General features: G+C 41.6%; 1 protein-coding gene across 2 annotated transcripts; it reads left to right on the top strand.

Moving 5' to 3' along the window:
* Positions 1-485: 485 nt before the first annotated feature.
* On the top strand, positions 486-17,893 carry ZBTB11 (zinc finger and BTB domain containing 11). 2 transcript variants are annotated; one of them, XM_083438303.1, is made up of 11 exons: positions 486-1,489; positions 3,509-3,744; positions 3,895-4,126; positions 5,550-6,418; positions 7,862-8,041; positions 9,252-9,485; positions 10,810-10,954; positions 12,272-12,389; positions 13,932-14,090; positions 14,454-14,629; positions 15,536-17,893. In XM_083438303.1, exons 1-11 carry the CDS (start codon positions 1,180-1,182, stop codon positions 16,042-16,044), a joined length of 3,168 nt encoding a protein of 1,055 aa, XP_083294429.1. In that variant the 5' UTR covers positions 486-1,179; the 3' UTR covers positions 16,045-17,893. The 2 variants fall into 2 exon arrangements, with proteins under 2 accessions (XP_083294429.1, XP_083294430.1); XM_083438304.1 differs by lacking the exon at positions 486-1,489 and adding an exon at positions 2,310-2,463.
* Positions 17,894-18,397: the final 504 nt, after the last annotated feature.

Genomic DNA, 18,397 nt, shown 5'->3' with positions numbered 1-18,397 from the left:
GTGGTCTTGATCTACAGGGTGGCAATTTCAAAAGTCTATAAGGCCTTGCACGCCATTTTTCTGCGTTCCTCCTCTCCTGCGTGTGAGGGGAGCACCCTGTTGCAACAGATCAATAAAGATGAAGCTTACTAGCTGCTTTGCTTCTCAATATTCTCTGGTTGGCCTCTGTTATCTTCTCCTACCGATAGGGAACCTATGTAAGGACTCTATATGGGCTCTTGGATACCCCATAAGGGAAAAGGGCAATTTTTGTTTACAACACTTAAATACAATTTTTTTAACAGGACGAGTCGTTTGTTAGTACCGTAGATGAAACTGAGCTAGACGCTCCAAAGTTGTCCCTATCTAATGACTTCAGAGTTCTCATCCAACAGAACAAGAAATCTAAAACCAAAGAGTCAGCAATCTTCAAACGAGGCAATTTAACAAATTAGCTATTGACCTTTCAATAAATTACTTTACATTGACTTCACAATTTATTATGCAGCCATACGAGTACTTTAGATAAAAGAACAAACACGGTTAAGTACACTGGAACGTTTGGATGGGATATTTTGCCTGCTTTAAAGATGGCGGCGGCAGCCGAAACACCGGCTTAACATCGCCTGCGTTTAAGCAGCCACTAACCCGAGCTGAACCAGGCATTACTTGCCCGCTCCAAAGATGGCGGCATTTCCCCCGCCCCCAAACCCCTTCCCTCATCTCCGTTGAGGGCTAGGCGACAGCTATCCCTGACCTCACTTCCGCTTGTGCAGCAGCCATTTTGTCTTTCCGTTGATCCTGCTGCCCGAGCTTCTTCCTCCCACCCGTCGCCGCGGACCGCGAAACTCCAGTTCCACCCCCTGGGGCCTGACTCTAGTCTAGACCCGACGGCTTGCTTTTACCCCACCAGGCAACTTGCTTTCCCCCCCATCACTCTCGCCGCCACCCCCCTGCTCCCCGTTCTTGCTTTTCCCACCCAGCCACCCCGGTCCCGTCTCCTTCGTGGCAACCTGTGACAGGAGACGCTTCCCCCACCCCAGCCTCCCCGTCCCCCTTCGCCTCCGAGGGACCCCAAGTGCGCACCCCTGTCCCGATCCTCCCGCCGCCTCCGTGGGGGCTAGAGAAAGAAGCGAGCCTAGGGAAAGCGAGTGAGGAGGGCAAGGTCCCGGCGGGCGTCCCTCCCTCGCGCGCCCGGCCATGTCGAGCGAGGAGAGCTACCTGGCCATCCTGCGCTACCTGACCAACGAGCGCGAGCCTTACGCGCCGGGCACCGAGGGCAACGCCAAGCGCAAGATCCGCAAGGCGGCCGCCTGCTACGTGGTGCGCGGCGGGACCCTCTACTACCAGCGCCGGCAGCGGGACCAGCAGCGCTTCGCCGAGCTCGAGGTGGTGCTGCAGGCCGAGCGACGCGCCCGGCTCATCCGAGCGGCGCATCTGGAGCCCGACGGCGCCCACCGGACGCGCCTGCAGACCTGGCAGCGCCTCTCCAAGCGCTACTGGTGGCGAGGTGAGCGGGGAAAGGGGGGGGGGGTTGAGCGGGGAAGCGACGGGTCTCCGGGCCCGAGCGAGCCAAGCCACACGCGCGCCACTCGCCCGCCACACCTCCTGCTCCGGGCTTGGAGCGAGGAGCGCCGCCCCTGGTCTAGGCGGACGGAGCTCGCCGCCGCCTCCTCGGAGCTGCTGCAAGACGGGTCGGAGGGGAGCGAGGGGTTGGCTGTGTCCTAGGACGAACTCGGAGGAGGAGGGGTTCCGCTTAAACACACACACACACACACAATCCCCCACCGAATGCACCCGAGTGAGCATGTGCTCGCCTGTGGTTAAGGTAGCCTGTCCGGCCCCAGTGCAGCATCCCTTGCAGTCAGTGGGCGATGTTGACAAGAAGGATGGTGGGCTGCTTTGTGGATTTTGCCTGTGGCACCGAGTCTTAAAGTGAAAAAGGTGAATCAGTCACTAACGTGGTTTTCAGGTGTCTTCAGCTCAGTGTCCGTCCCCCCAATACATTTTGAAACTTAGGTAGATGCCTCCTTTTTGTTTTAACGTTTATCATTTTACATAGCTCACTTGTGTTCAGAGGGCTTTGCCCTGATCTGGTTCTCACTCCCAACTAAGATAATCCAGCCACTTGTCCTCCCTGTTTGTTTTCCTATTTGTCATGTTGAGCTGAGCCATAGTTTGGCTTAGCATGTTGGCCAAACCCAAGGCTCACGGTTTGGCTCTATCCAAGGTTTATCCTGTAACCAAGCAATATCATGATTTGACTGGGAGACCTAAACCATGATTTAGGAGCAGCATGGTGGCTGGGGTCTCCTCTCCAGGAGCCTTAGTGTTCGTTCTAAGCCATGATTTGGCTCGGTGTGGCAAGCACTATCTTACTAAGTATTATAATAGTCAAGTGGTCAGTAGCATGCCTAGATGGGAAGTCTAGTTTCAGCTGTGCTCAATGGGAAACAAGTTCTGCTGATTTCAGCAGATCTTCAAGTAAGTTCCTATTTCCAGATGAAAAAAATGAGTAAACGAGTTGACTGCAAGTTGTTTTTTTAAATCTTGGAAGCACACTTTGTTTTTGCAAGGTTTTTTCTTTTTCTTTTGCATAACTATAAAGAGCAAAAACAAGAGTAGACATTAACATGGTTAAGTGGATAGTCAGCTGTATGGAATGGGCTAATGTGTTCATTAGATAATATAACTGTTTCAAAGAAGATCTAATACAGTGGACCTGCAGAGACATTAATGGTTTAAAAACAATTATTAAGAATATTTTAATTCAAAATATGGGGTTTTCCTTGTATATCTAGCATCTTATTTGGGGTTTGTTTTTAAAAGCCTGTAATGGGAGGACCACACAGAAAGAAGACCAGCAACTTCAAGCATATAAATATAGCAACTCACTGCTGTGTAGGCAGAGGACCAACTTGGTAGGGATTGTAGACTCTAAACATTGTCTGCAAAGGACAGAAAAACACCTTTAGCAGCATTATGCACAGGCTTGCTTGTGAACCAGGAGCATTTCTCAGAGGGTCAAAGAATGTGACTTGGCAATCCATCTAACAAAGACATATCTGCTGAAGAACTTCCTGTGCTGTTGGTTCCAAAGTGTGGGGATTGCAAAAGAAAAAAAGCGGTGGGCAGGCCCATGTTGCATGGATATGTGTGCAGCTTTCAGCGAGTGCATCATTATCATGATTTGGCACATGGATCAGGAGGAAGGGTCAAGTAAGCAACATTGAGATGCAGCTTGAAGGAGTGGATGCCTTGAATTCATGCATGCAACTCTGATTTGCACTAAGTCACACAAGGGGGTCTGGTAGAAGGTGGAATTGTTGATTCTTGATTATTCTGTTTCCATACAGTCTGAGTGGAATTATCATCAAAATGAAAGACAAATGTTGTCATTTTCTAGAATTACATGCTGAATATTACCTGAAAGGGCAAAGGTGAATACATCCTTTTTTGCATCAACGAAGCAATATTTATAATGGGGTTTTTTTGTTTGTTTGTTTGTTTTTTGCATGCCTTTCTTTAGGTATTCTGAAGCAAGTTAAAGATTATATTAAGGAATGTAGCAAATGCCAGGAAAAATTGGATCGTTCCAGATCTTTGTCTGATCCTTCTGAAATGCTGGAAGAATTAGGTTTAGACACAATATCTCACGAAGATAGTAATGAAACAGATGATGAATTAAGTAACTCAGCGTCGCTTCCAGCAGCTTTGCCAAAACCTGTGAAAAAGAAGCCAATAGCCAAACATGAGCTTGTTTTTGTAAGTAACTTTTTATACAATCTGGTACCAAGGTTTATTTTATATTTGTATTACTTAATGATGTAAATAAAAGATTTAAGCTAGGATTTACAAGTAAACAAAGTTTAAACACACTGCTTGTTACTTTTTCTTTTTTAAAAAAAATCCCAGGTTGATAGTAAAGGTCTTGTGAAACAAACTTCTCCAAAGCATTCTCTGTCAGTCTTAAACCAACTGAATCAGCAGCGGCTTTCCAGTCAGTTTTGTGATGTTACTTTGCTTATTGAAGGTGAAGTGCACAAAGCACACAAATCTATATTGGCAGCCAACAGTGAGTACTTCAGAGAACTTTTCATCGAAAAAGGAGCTATTTCCAGTCATGAAGCTGTGGTGGATCTTTCAGGTAAACTGATCTAAGCAAAAACAACAACCCATAAATAATGGGGTTTTTTTTGGGGGGGGGACTATTCAGAATTTGTTTGGTTAAATAGAAAAGATGTTGAAAACCTGTAGGGTGTCTTGTCCCGTCCCCCCACCCCCAACACCATCAAAGAGGACTGAATGATTTCATTTTGTCTGTTTGCATACTCTGCTTAGATTGATAGGTAGCTGATTTAGTCAGACAAATTTCCCCAGCTGGTTTATTTATTTAATAGATCTTTACCCTGCCCTTTCAGGACAAGAAACTCCCCCAAGGCTTACAGTAATTCTTTATTAAGTATATTAATTACAGATCAAAAATATTGAAATAACCAGATAAAAGCAGCAGAGAGCAGTGACACACATTAACAATTAATAAAACTCTGAACAAAACAGAAGTTTGTAAAGATATGCTGAAAGGCCAATAGCAACAAGGCCATACATACTTCCCTACAGAGAAAATTCCACAAGATGTTGGGTCACTGCTGAAATGAGCCTGTTTGATGCTTGCCATGTTATAAACCGCCCTGTGATCTTTGGATGAAGTGTGGTATAGAAATTATATGTATGAATGGTCAACCTTGATGGAAGGCCAGAAAGCTGTTTGTGAGCAGGATGCAGGGCTATATACATAGCCTGATCCAGCAGGGCTGCCCTTCAAGACATGCATACCATTCAGTATGCTATGCTGTCTCCAGAACTAAGTCCCAGAGTTTCTTTGTTTCTGCTGGCATTTCATATGCAGAAACAGGAGGAGCTAACAGGGTGTGGTAGTAGAGGACGGAGGTGCCAGGGACACAGAACTACTGCTGTTGATATGTGAGTAAGGAGGTTGTCCAGAGTGTATGGGAGAAGTTTCATTAGATCCCAAATACAGGGAATAATATACTGCTATACTGCCCATATTTAGAAATCACGCAGCCAGAAACATAAGACATTAAAACAAAGTGAACTTAAAGAAACTAGTGTTACATTTTGCTAAAGAAAAGCCTCTTAAGCATGTTTCAAACAAATGGAACATCTCTCTTTCTGCTTGTATAGTTTCTTCTGAAAATATGTTAGGGGTTCCTATTCAGTAGAGACCAGAGCAGGCAACTTTTACTTTGAGAGGCTTCTGGGACTGTCATATGGATAGGGCACACATTGTCTTATTTCTAAAATCCTTCAGCTGCACTTCTAAGGTATTCCTCCCAAAGTTGCATAATTTCTCCTGGCAGTATTCATTTTCTCTTCAGAACTCCAAGAATGTGGTCATACAAATCAAAAATTATCCCTGAGGACTTTGTTCATATGGTTTGAGGCTGTTATTATAGTTAGCTGGTAATGAACAGAACCAGCAATTTATTTCTAAATAGTGATCATCTCTTATAAAACCCTTTTGTCACCTTCTTCCTTATTTGTTGCAGGCTTTCGCAAGGCCAGCTTCCTCCCTTTGCTAGAATTTGCTTATACCTCAGAGCTGACGTTTGATTTCTGCAATATGGCAGCAGTAGCTGAGCTGGCCCAACATCTCGTCATGACAGAAGTCCTGGAAATCTGTGAAAATGTGCACAAGCAAATGGAAGATAAACAAATCACAGTGTACCAAAAAGGAGATGTTCAGATAGTCGAGGTAGCGCAAACTCTTTTAGAGCAGAATGAAAGTGAGGGAGCTCAGAATCTTTCAGAGCAGAACGAAAGCCCATTGAACCCAGCGGACACCGTGGAGCAGCCTTTACCTACAGAAGATGCTGTAGCAACTGTGAATGGAACATGTTCGAGTACTGATGTGGAAGAAATGGCTACGCCTGAGGCTGCACCGCAAACTGCTTCAGAGCCTCTCGTGGACAATCCTCCAGAGCCTCTAGTGCAATCTACTTGTGTAGAAATGACCGAAACTGAAGAAAAAACCCAAATCGTAGAATGTACTGCAAGTCAGACTGTTTCTGTAGTGCAGTCAGAGCCTCCAGCAGCAGAACAAGTCATTATCAGCACTCGGGCAGAAAGCGATACCGATCAGAACGATGGAAGTGAACAAAACGTGATCAGCGAAGCAAATGCAGATGCCGCCTCTGAAGATAATCGGGAAGGACTTAAGCGCAAACGTGGCAGGCCATGTAAAATGCAGAGCACTCCTCAGTCTCAGTCAGAGACCTCAGTTTCCGGTCAAGATGACACCTACAAAAGCAAGCTACGTCAGCGTTCTGTGAGTGAGGGAGGCTATATCAAGTTGCACAAGGGCATTGAGAAAAAACTACAAAATAGAAAGCCGGCAGCCAAATCAGCCATTCAGCAGGTATTCTCAAAATCTTACTGTCCAAAAAACTTTCTTTGTGTCCACTGAGCTATTTGTTTGCTTGTTTGTTTGTTCATAGTAATAAGGATATATCTTTGCTTCCCTTTCTTGCATTTCAATCCCAGCAAGGCTTCCAAGGTGGTTTACAATAAAAAATATTTTTTAAAGATGTGATGTATACAAAATCGTAACATCATCAGATGTAATGATTAAAACAGTCAACAAAAGTAAATTCAACAGTACAAGAAAACAATTCCAGTTCCACTGTCCATTTGCGATCTCGCTGCTTCCTGCTGTACCCTTAATATCAGGGGCAGACATAACAGGGCCTTGCCAGAGCATGTGAATTCACTACAAAGATATGCAGGAGATATTCAAGGACCGCTTTTCCCCATATCAAGGCCTAGAGGGGGGCAACCTGAGTACAGGCCTTTTCTCTGGTGACTCCCTGTTTATAGAATGCTCCCCCCAGGGAGGCTCGCCTGTTGCCATCATTATATATCTTTAGGCACCAAGCAAACAAAACCTTTCCTTTATAACCAGGACTTTGCCTTCAGCTATCTATGGCCTTTTAGAAGTGGTTGAGATGCTTTTTAAATATATATCTGTTTCCTCTTCATTGAAATATATCTGTGTGGGGTTTATCGTCTATTTGTTTGGTTGGAAGTTGCTTTGGCCTGGGCAAGATAAAGCGACTGACAAATTTAATAAATGGTGGTGGTGATGATGATAATTTCACTATGAATATGCCCTAAGTTGTTTCTTCCTTTCAGGAGGCTTATTGCAACATTTGAGAACCTATGAATTAATGTGTAGAAGCCTTGAGTAAGCACAGCCTATATGTAAACTACTTGTAGAGTGGTTTGGTAATGTGTAAGAAAGCTGTAATCACAGCTTCACCATGACATCTGAATTCAAAATTAGATTTGTGCTCCATTATTGAACGCTTTGGTCATTGCAGCTTCTACGTTGCTCTATATAGAGGTGAGCATGCACCAAAAAGCGTCGCTCCTTGGAGTCTACATGTACAGCATGAACATCTGTAGCAAAGGATATGGCAGACATACAGCTGTACATGTGAAGACTTCAGTGTGACCTAGGTCCCCAATCACGTAGAATTCTAGCTGTACACAGAAACGCTTTGGTGTTAACATACATTGGTGCTGTACACACAGAAAACAGGTGCTGGAATAACCTGAGATGCTTTTGCTCCTGTGGAGAGGGCTCACATGTCTGAAGAGGGCTCACATGTTGTTGAATTGAGCTAATACGAGCATGTAGGTTTTATGGGGAATATCACATATATCTTCTTCATGTCCCTTTGCTAAAATTGATGAGATATTTTAAAAGAAAACTTCCGTTGCTATTCCACTCGGCTTGTTGATTTTACAGTTCCTCCCTCCCCCCATGTAATGTTAATTGTAACCAATCCTTTTCAATTAGGTTGCCATGAAGCTAGTGCAAAGAGGCAAGAAGATGAAGCAGCCCAAGAGAGACACTTCAGAGCACAGTGAGACAGAAACTCAGCACAAATGTGGTGAATGTGGAATGGTTTTTCAGAGGCGTTATGCTCTTATAATGCACACTCTGAAGCATGAAAGGACAAAGAATTTTAAATGTCCGGTAAGTTTCCCCTTAAAATTACTCTAAACTGGCACTTCTGTAGCAATGCTTGTTCATGCATTTATTACTTAACTTTAATTTTTTTTAATTGTACAAATTACCATTTAATACAGAGTTTAAAAACGGCTCAAGTGTTATGTAAATGTTAACAATAAGTTAAAAGCATCCTGCAACTGAACGTTCCCTAAGATTTGTCATTCAATAACTTAAGAAATATAGACAATCTTTCAATAAATCTGTTGGTTTTGTTAATCTGTGTTGTCCTAGAATATATTAATTTAAACAGTCTCACAGTAAACCATAATTTCTCAAACCAATATACAGTATTGTTAGAGGAGCATTGTTTCCCCGTTGTTTTTTGCTAAAATTGTTTGGTTGCTTCTAGCAAACTGACATCTGGAACTGTGTTTTTTAGATAACCCCAGTAGTATCTTAGGATACCAAGGGTTAGGGTACCCTAGTGTTTTTGTAACTGATTATATTACAAACGTTCTGAAAGATAGGAAATTCCCAATATATGTGCAAAAATATCTGTCTGTGTCATCCCACAGCTCCAGCAATTGTCCTGTCCTTTTCTATAAATCAGGTTTAATGTGTATGGTTTTAAATTCCATTGCTATTAAATTTTAAAATTTCCCTTTAAATTTGCTGAAACTGGCCTGGCTAGGGAATGAGTACATAGTCATTTCCATGCATCAGTTCTTGTTTCATGTCTAACATCTCTCTATTCTTTAAATGCTAGATTAATTGAGTTGTGTACAGCCTACCACTTCCCTTTGATAATCCATTTGGCATTTAACACTGCAATAATCTCCCAGCATGGTTTCTCAAAAGATAACAATTCCAACTTAAACTCCCATCACTGCTCTTAAATATGTTTCAGCTCTCCAGTCAGATAGCGTAGAGACTATGAATCTAAACCTTGGAGTGTTACAAGACAAATGTTGTCGCCATTCCTGTCTGCAATTTGTAATATGTATAAAGTGGAACAGACTTTTAGAATTTGAGTTGTCACAGATCTCTTAGTCAGGTCTATGCATTGCTATTTATACATTACTTTTATCTGTAAGGTATGCAAACCTGGAAGTAAGTCCCTTATCTAGTAAGATGGATAGAACTCTTCCAGCTACAAAACTGGTATGAATGTTGATCTCTGATTCTTAGTGTTAAGATTTCAAGTGACATATCAAAACAATTTTATGTTTCTCAGCTGTGCAAAAAAGAGTTTCAGTATGGTGCCTCGCTGCGAGCCCACCTTGTTCGCCATACCCGAAAAAACGAAGTGACTGTTGCAACTGCCAGTATAGAGGAGAGTGGTGCAGCTATGAAGGGCAGAACTAAACGGGAGTTTATCTGTGATATATGTGGAAGAAGTTTGCCTAAACTCTACTCTCTGAGAATCCATATGTTGAAACATACAGGTGTCAAGCCACATGCATGTAAGGTAAAAGTAATGCTTTATGGTCTCACATTTTTGATGTATTTCTTGCGATATTTTAGCCACGTGGCTTAAAGCTTATATGAAGTTCAATTGCTATCTGAAAGTGACAGAATTCATAACAATGAATACTGCTGAAATGAAGGAAAAGTGGATGGGAACTTTGTGTTAAGTTTTAATGTAGCCTTGAAAAACCTCAGTATTAGGCTGTGAAACCTTTCATGAATTATAAACCATAGTTAAAATCTTGATTCTGCAATACTTCAAAAAGGTGGATGCTATGGCCACCATGTTTCATTTACTTAATCCTAAAGGTCTAGATTTCAGTTTGAACTCGCAGAGTAGAGTTGAAATCAATTGAGGAAAGTTACTGAAGCCTATTGATTTCATTGTGTCTGCTCTGCGACTAATGTTGATATCACCCAGCCACTTTGGCTTTCATATGTATTGGGTGAAATCCAATGCTGCCCCTCCACTGGCAGAACAGCTTTTGATCCAGCAGTGGTGTCTCTGCGCTCCTGAAATATTCTGAGCAACCTGTTCTTCAAGACCTCCCAACAACCCACTGGAGGGTTGTGAGGGCTGCAGAGGGAATGGACATGGGAGAAAATCGCCTTTTCTTACTTTAGCTGATGCCTCCACTGGATCAAAAGCTATTATGTGAGCAGAACAGTAGCGATTGATTTCATTGATTATAAAAACATCTAATTACATTTGCAGGTGTACCATAGGTGTTGGGAGTTTAGTAGGCAGACTTGCTACGTTTATTTTCTGTTTTGCAATTTTCAAGATTGAAATTTGAATTGGTCATGCTAGGTTTCTAAGCTCATCAATTATTATCTCAGTTTGCACTGTCATTAAAGGGTATGCATTACCTAAAAAAGATTTCTCAAGTGCTCTCTGGAGCTTTGAGTTTTACTGGAATAAGTTTTTTCTTCATCACTGAAATGCTAAACTACTTCTGCACGTACAAATTGTGGGCTGTATCCAACTAAGTAGATCTGCTAGCACAAGGATTTCTGCTTTCACATGGGAGGTTTGCCACCCTCTCTTCTCCCACATGTCCATTCCGCACTCCCCAAAAGCCCCCCAGAACAGATTTAAGGGGGCACAGGAAGAGGAGAGGAGAGGGAGATGAAATCCCTTCAGCAGTCAAAGGTAGTTGCACTAGTGGATCTGTTTAGTTGGACACTAAATCCCTTTGTCTTCTTGTCTCCTAGTTTTGCCATAAAACTACTCTTACTTGACCATCTAATGCTTCCTTTATCGTAGGTAGTTGCTGTCTGTTTGGCGGGATGGTAACATTTGCTGACAATTTGATCTCTTGCAGATTTGTGGAAAGTCGTTTACTTACAAACACGGTTTAAAGATGCACCTCGCGCTCCATGAGGCACAGAAGCAGTTTAAATGTGAATTGTGTGATAAGTCTTTTGTCACAAAAAGAAGTCTTCAGGAGCATATAAGCATTCACACAGGTAAATGAGAGAGACCCTTTCTTATTAAGGAAAAAGTAACACCTGCACTATGCTTTCATGGGTGTATAAACTGAATGCACTCAAACCACAAATATTTAGCTAGTGGTTTCAGTTCAGTTCAGCATTCCAGCCATAAGTGATGAGGGAGCTGAGAGACTAGAGCTCTCCTGTTTCAATTTTCAACTGGCAGCTTTGAATCGGTATATTAAATTCAGCTTTATTTTATATTAATTGCTTATTTTATGAACATTGTTGCTGATTCATGGTGTTAACAGTTGAATCAGCTAAAAAAGGGGAATGAAATTATTTTCTCCGCATCCCTTACCACAACTTATCTCCCATTTGTCTGTAGTACAGGGTGAGGCTTTTCCCTTTGTCTTCTTTGTAGTCCCGCAGTCTCTTTTCTGTAGCCACTGCCTAACTGTTCATCATCTCCTGTGAGCTTCTTCCATTTCCACAGAACCATATCTCTACAAATTTCTCTACAATTCTGATGCCTTCTTGGCCCTGTTGTACTCCTTCTTTTCTTCTGCCTTAGCTGGCTTCTTCTAAAGAATGTTTGAATTATTGGTCCATTGAATTGTTAGTCAATTATTCAATGCCTAAATATTTTTCCTACATATGTAAAAAGACTGGAGTGTGGTGCAACATGCCTTAGCTGCCCCTGTGCTGTAATTGTCAACAACATATCTACCTACTCTCAACTTTCTTTCATCCCATTTGCTGCCTTTACTCCCTTTCCTAGTGAATATTCTTCTTTTTCTTCTTTGTTAAACATGTATACCACCTTTCACCTGAAGATCACAGTGCAGTACACAGCATAAAAGAACAAAACAAGGACAAAAAATACATAATTAAAAAACATAGCATTTTGCTGACAATGGACTCCAAAACTCCAGTCTTGTTATAGCCTACACTCCCTGGTAGATGGAGCCTAGTTGGGCTCTCAGTCAGTCAGTCAGTCAGTCAGCAGAGACTGGAGTGGGAAAGGATTCCTTCTGAGGACCAAAGATGCAAAAAAAGGCTGGCTTCCTCAAGAGGAGGAATTCCAGCAGCTGTGGAGGAGGGCCAGATGAACAGCTCACTTCTTCCCCGGATGGTCTCTAGCTGCTACTACCTCTGAGAGCAAAGTATCTATTTTCCTCAGTTAACCTCCTTTCTGTTATATTTGCTCGCATTGTCTTCTCTCGTATTTTAGGCAAAACCATGCAAGGAAATGCATTTCAAAAGCATTTTTAATGTTAAAAATAATTTTTTTTTGCCTCAAGTTGAATACGATAGCATCTATTAAAGCCATTGCCGCTATTATTTTGTCAGGAGAATCAAAATACTTTTGCTCACACTGTGGAAAGTCTTTCCATAGAGCTTCAGGACTTAGCAAGCATATAAAGAAACACCAGCCAAAACCTGAAATTCGGGGATATCAGTGTACTCAGTAAGTATGAAAAGAATTGCAAGCCTTTAAATGTTTTAAGTATATTTTTGCCAATTTCAGTGGGTATCAAAATGAATTCCCATGTTACTTTTACAGAAATCTGCCAGGCTGTTTCAGGCAAGCCATGCCTGCTCCACAAAATATGATGTCATGTGTGGGGTAGATAAGGGTGAGGCTTGGCTCCCTGCTTCCCAGACACCTGACATTGAGATTATCTCAGTTGGTAGAGCATGAGACTCTTAATCTCAGGGTTGTGGATCCTGTATTGCAGGAGGGTTTGGACTATATAATCCTTGTGGTCCCTTTCCAACTCAACGATTCTATAGCAACCAGCTGGCTGTTGGGCGCATCAGAAGTGCCATACAAAGCACTTTGCAAGTGCTTTCTGCACATCACTTCTCAAGTGCCCAACAACCAGCTCACTGTGAGGCATTTGGGAAGCGCTGCACCGAGTGCTTTGCAAACCTTGTGCTTGGCGCTTCCCAAGCACTGAGTGCCGGGCTTCCAAAGCTTGCTCGCTGTGCGCAGGCAGCTCTTTCCAAACATCTGACAATTAGCTGGTTGTCAGGTGTTTGGGAAGGGTGGCACACAAGGCTGAACAAGCCCTTCAAACTGCTTCTCCCCCGTGGACCAACTTTTGCAGGTGCCAATTGCTCAAAGCCACTTTGATTTCAGACACGTGGTTGGTCCTGCCCATCTGTCCAAGGTGGGTTACAGTGGTGGTTGGGAGATGAAGACCTGGCCCACCTGGCCAAAACTGTTCTCCACCCCTGGTATAGATTATATGTGGTTTCATGTGAAAGCAGAGTTTTGCTCTTATCACACTTCATTTCTTATGACTTGTACAGGGCGAGTCCTTTAAAAGAGGCCCCGCGGATACAGAGTACACATGTTCCACGGGGCATCTTTTAAAAGACTCACCCAGTACAATGTAGCTTGTGATAGCATAGGGGTGAGTGAGTGGCTGTGGGTTTCTAAGGGAAGGAAAGTTGATTTGTCTTTAAAAGGCATGGGAACAATTTTTCAATAGAAAATTTGGGCTTCAAAATCAGACTCTTTTCTTTTTTACAAAAATTTTTATGTTATATTACACTTTGTAGCTAAGACCACTATAAATCAAACAAGCTTGCTTGTCAAGAAAAAAAAGAAAGAAAGTAAATAAAAAGGGAGGGGGAGGGAATCAAACTGTTTTCTATAAGGGTAGAGGATTAGCCCGTCATCAGACTTTTGTAGCATAGCAAGTTGGGCCATACTTTTGTGAAGTATTAGACGCCTGTTAATGGGGATTATTTTTATAGGTTTAAATTTTTTTACTAACATTAATTTCAGTGTATCTATTCTAACCTGCCACCCTGGGCTCCTTTGGGAGGAAAAGCAGGACAGAAATCTAATAAATAATAATAAGCAACTCTCCAGATCCAGCCCATAGTTACATTAACATGAAATAACAGTCTAGTTAGGCATGCAGCTTATAGCTGTACCTCAGATACCTTTCCCAGTAAGTTCCTTTAACCAAATGTGTACAATTGTGTACTGTTTCAGATGTGAGAAAAGTTTCTATGAACCCCGGGATCTCCGACAGCACATGAACAAGCATCTTGGGGTGAAACCATTCCAGTGCCAATCCTGTGGAAAGTGCTATAGTTGGAAAAAAGATTGGTATTCTCATGTGAAGTCCCATTCTGTTACTGAGCCTTACAGGTAAATCAAGTAAACTAGTCTAAGCTTTGAATAAATACTCAGATGATAAAGACCTGTAGCCAAGTCAGTGTGTACTTCGTAATTCTGCTTGTGCATAATGGAATGACTTTTGGATGCATATTTTAAAATTCTGTGTCATAGCCATCAGGAATGATTAATATAAAATATTTTGATTATCGCCTCAGCTTAGACTTCCTACAGCTCCTTAAAGTTTCTTAATATGTTAAAAGGCAGCTTTGTACTCACCAAGTAATCTGATTGGGATAAAAATGACTTCCCAGCCCAAACACTTATTATTGTAAGAGTTATAAATGATTTTACGACTTTTCTATCCTGCTCTAATTGTCTTCTCTCATTTTTTAGGTGCAATGTGTGTGGCAAAGAATTCTATGAGAAAGCTTTGTACAGAAGGCATGTCAAGAAAGCAACTCATGGGAAAAAAGGAAGAGCAAAGCAAAATTTGGAACGTATTTGTGAGCACTGTGGGAGAAAATTCACCCAGCTTCGGGAGTACAGAAGACACATGAACAACCATGAGGGTAAATCTGACAAGTTTAATTTTAAGAATAATGCCATGTTTCAATAAATGAACAAAAATTGGGACTTAGAAAACATTAAATTTAAGGGGGAAATGGTTCCAGTCAGCACTGCTTTGAGATGGGCTAAAAATAATGGACTGGGTATAAATAAATGGTGCATTTATAAAATGACGAAAAGTTAATGAACAAATGAGACTATAATGCAGTAGCCAGACTGCCATGATTTTCTTAGCTCTGTATAATTTTTCTACATACATCTTTGTAGAGGACTTCAGTGACTTTTCAGCCCACGGACCTGATTAGACCCACTAGGGCTCCCCATTGGGCCTGCAATGCCATTTTGGACATGCCCAATGTCTTCAGGTGTGGGGCAGGAAGAAACCTGGCTCAGCTGAAAGGGCATTTGCAGACTAAACATATGATCAGTGTTGCATGGAAAGCCTTAAGCAAAGCACTGAGTAAGGTATCAGTCAGCTGATTGTTGGCTCTTCAGCAGCACCTTTCACAGCATTGTGCAAGAGCACTTTGAAAGGGGCTCCTGAAGACACCTGGGGGCAAAAGGTGATTGGGTGTCATGTGCCAAAGTTTGCCCACAATACGGGAGGGTAACCATTTGATCCACTGGTCAGATCCAATCGTCCACCCATGCAGTAAATTGTTAAGGAAAGTATTGTAATGTTAATAAAAACACTATTTCAACAAAGGTTCAAATGCAGAAAACGCTCCAAGTGGCTGGTAGCAATATATTGTAACATGGGCAGATGAAAAAAGAGTGAGTGCTCTATTGTAATTTGGGGGTCTGAGCTAATTGATACAGGAGTATTTCTTAATTACCCTTTTGGTAACCAGTAGGTTTTCCTTAGCCTTTCAAACGTTACCTCCTTTCTTTCTTATTTTGTTAAATAGGTGTTAAACCCTTCGAATGTCTGACCTGTGGAGTGGCTTGGGCTGATGCACGTTCTTTAAAGCGCCACGTACGGTCACACACTGGAGAGAGGCCTTACGTTTGTCCAGTATGCAATGAAGCCTACATAGATGCCCGTACCTTAAGGAAGCACATGACCAAGTTCCACAGGGATTATGTACCTTGTAAAATTATGCTGGAAAAGGACACGCTTCAGTTTCATAATCAGGGAACCCAAGTAGAACATGCCATCAGCATTCTAACATCTGATGTGCCAGAACAAGAAACAGAGGTTTGCAGTGAAGAGATTGAAACAGTAGTAGTGACTGAAGAAACACTGGAAACAGGTGCAACTGCTGAAGACTGTACAACAGTTTCCACACTTTCTGACCAAAGTATCATGCAGGTCGTCAATTATGTGTTGGCACAACAAGGACAGAAAATGACTGAGGTCACAGAAGCCATTCAAACTGTAGAAGTGGAGGTAGAACATGTTTCTGATCCAGACTGAATACAAAAGTTCACGAATAAGGAAGGTGACCTGGGTGAAGCGGCATGCAATTATCAAAGTATTAACCATCGTACTGGTTGGATTTTTACAGTAATAGCTGCAGAACACTGCTCAGAGTTTCTTGAATGTGTAATACCAACCTCTGTAATAAAACGCAAAATCAAAGACTTTCCATATAAGCCATGGACATGTACTAAGACTACTGATCAGTTGTAATCACTTAGTAAAATCTCAAAAATAAAGTCATTGGTGTGGTAGTGTTAGGTATGTTGTAGTTTTTGTTTTCCCCTCTGCAGTTTGCTTTTACAGTGGTACCATGGGTTAAGAACTTAATTCATTCTGGAGGTCCACTTTAGCTAATGGGGCTAAGTTCTTAACCCGAGGTACTATTTCTGGGTTAGCGGAGTCTGTAACCTGAAGCGTCTGTAACCAGAGGTACCACTGTATACTCCTGTTTTGGCTTTGTTGGGCAGTTTGGTATGCTACGGAGTTGTGCCAGTCACTTAAAAACTCAGCTATGTTTGAAGTTCACTGAAAAGCAAGATAGGAGGTTGATCTGCAAGTTTACCTATGAACCTGTTATCGATATAGATGAATATTCTGATCATGGGAAGGACTGAGGTGGTGAGTTGTACTCCAGTGTGTATGTTGGGGCAAATCTCTGCTGCATTGTACATTCCTGCACTTTTTCAGTTTTGTCTCTTGCATAACCTGTAAAAGTACTTTTAAGATTGCATGTCCTACAACTAGCAAACATATTTGTATACTTTATATATATATGCTGGTGCAATTATGCTTCATTAAGAGCACTGTAAACAAAGAAAAACTAAGGAATGTTCTGTGTATATGAAAGCCTAGAGTGGTTATTTTATTTTGTTGTACATTTCAACATCCATGAAACCTAACTTTTGTATATGCAGTTTTGAGAGGTAAGGAATTAAAGCCTAGTTGCCAAGATTAATAATTTTAAAAAGAAAAACTTGAGCCATTAAGAGTTAGATGCAAAAGAGCACCATAGGGTTCCAATTGAGTTGTTTATCAAACCATAACGGATGAAATCTATATCCATAGCAGTGATATTGAGCTACTGTCGGTAAACTCTAATCAAGCCAATTACTATGTATTATAGAGGCTTGAAGTTTGTATTTGTAAAGAAATTAATTTCTGAATCAATTAGGAGCTAAGCTCTGTAAAAACAGACCAACAGAACCAATGCCTTATATGAAGTACAGCATCTCCTCCCATAATGGGGATATTGAGTCTTTGTTTTCTGCAGATTGTAAGTGGTGATTGTCTCTTGTAAAGCTACCAGTAACAATTTACTGAAGCAGAAAGCAAAATTGTTTAGTGTCTGTAAATTATGTATACCTTGATTAGTCATATATTCAAGAAAACTATTCACAAGGACTATAGAACTCAGTATGCTTGTTAAAAAAACAAAATGTAACCATGTGAAACATGAAGGCAAGGGACGTGTAATGGGAGCAGACTTGGCTACAGGTTCTAGTCCCGTCCCCCCCGCTACTTTAAAAATACAGTCAAGCCAGCGATTGAATGGGTATAAGCACAACCATGTGGATCCAGTATGGCAACATCTGTGTCAGTGGCAACGCGGCTTCATCTCAAAAGTTGTTTAAAATATTATAGTGTCAGTAATGATGTCTGCTTCTAAACATTCTAAATTGTTTACTGTACACATAACTAGTTCAGGCTTTCACCTATCTTAAAAGAATCATGAAATTCCAGTTGAAATTCTGATACCTGGCAACAGTAGTTAACTTACAGGGGTCCAAGTTTTCATCTGTCTCACTTTGTTTTCATTAAACAAAGGATAGCCAGTTAAAGAATACTGTTGTGTTATGTTGCTAGTTGGTGTGAGAAAAGGTGTGAAGTTGTTTGTTGTTCAGTCGTGATGTATTTGAAACATTGCTTCCTCCAGTGACTGCAAGAAGCCCTACTATTGCAGAAATTTAAAATCTCAGGATTATATCAATCTACAGTATAGGTATTTTAGTCTTGACCTTAAATCTAAACACAATTTTTAATAGTAAAAACAAACCAGTGCTTGTTTAAAACTGGAAATGTATTCCTGTACTGTTATATTAGTATGCATGTACATGGTACTATATAAGGGACTTACAAGCAAGAAAAAAAGAAAAGAGCTACTGGGATGTAATTTCTCTGTTCAAAGGATAGGAGAGGCTATTCTTTCACAAAGTGGTTACATTGTAGGTAATGAACTGGAAGGGGTAGGACCTCTTATGCTCTTTCTGTAGTAATTTGTCCACCTTTGGTCCCCACCCTGCACTCAGCTCTCACCAGTGGCTACTAGAAGCTGTCAGCCTGAAACAGT

This window comes from Podarcis tiliguerta (genome assembly GCF_965153285.1).
Source record: "Podarcis tiliguerta genome assembly, chromosome: 4".
Taxonomy (NCBI): Eukaryota; Metazoa; Chordata; class Lepidosauria; order Squamata; family Lacertidae; genus Podarcis; species Podarcis tiliguerta.
Note: the sequence above shows the minus strand (reverse complement) of the source record. Positions and strands in the feature narration are given on the sequence as shown.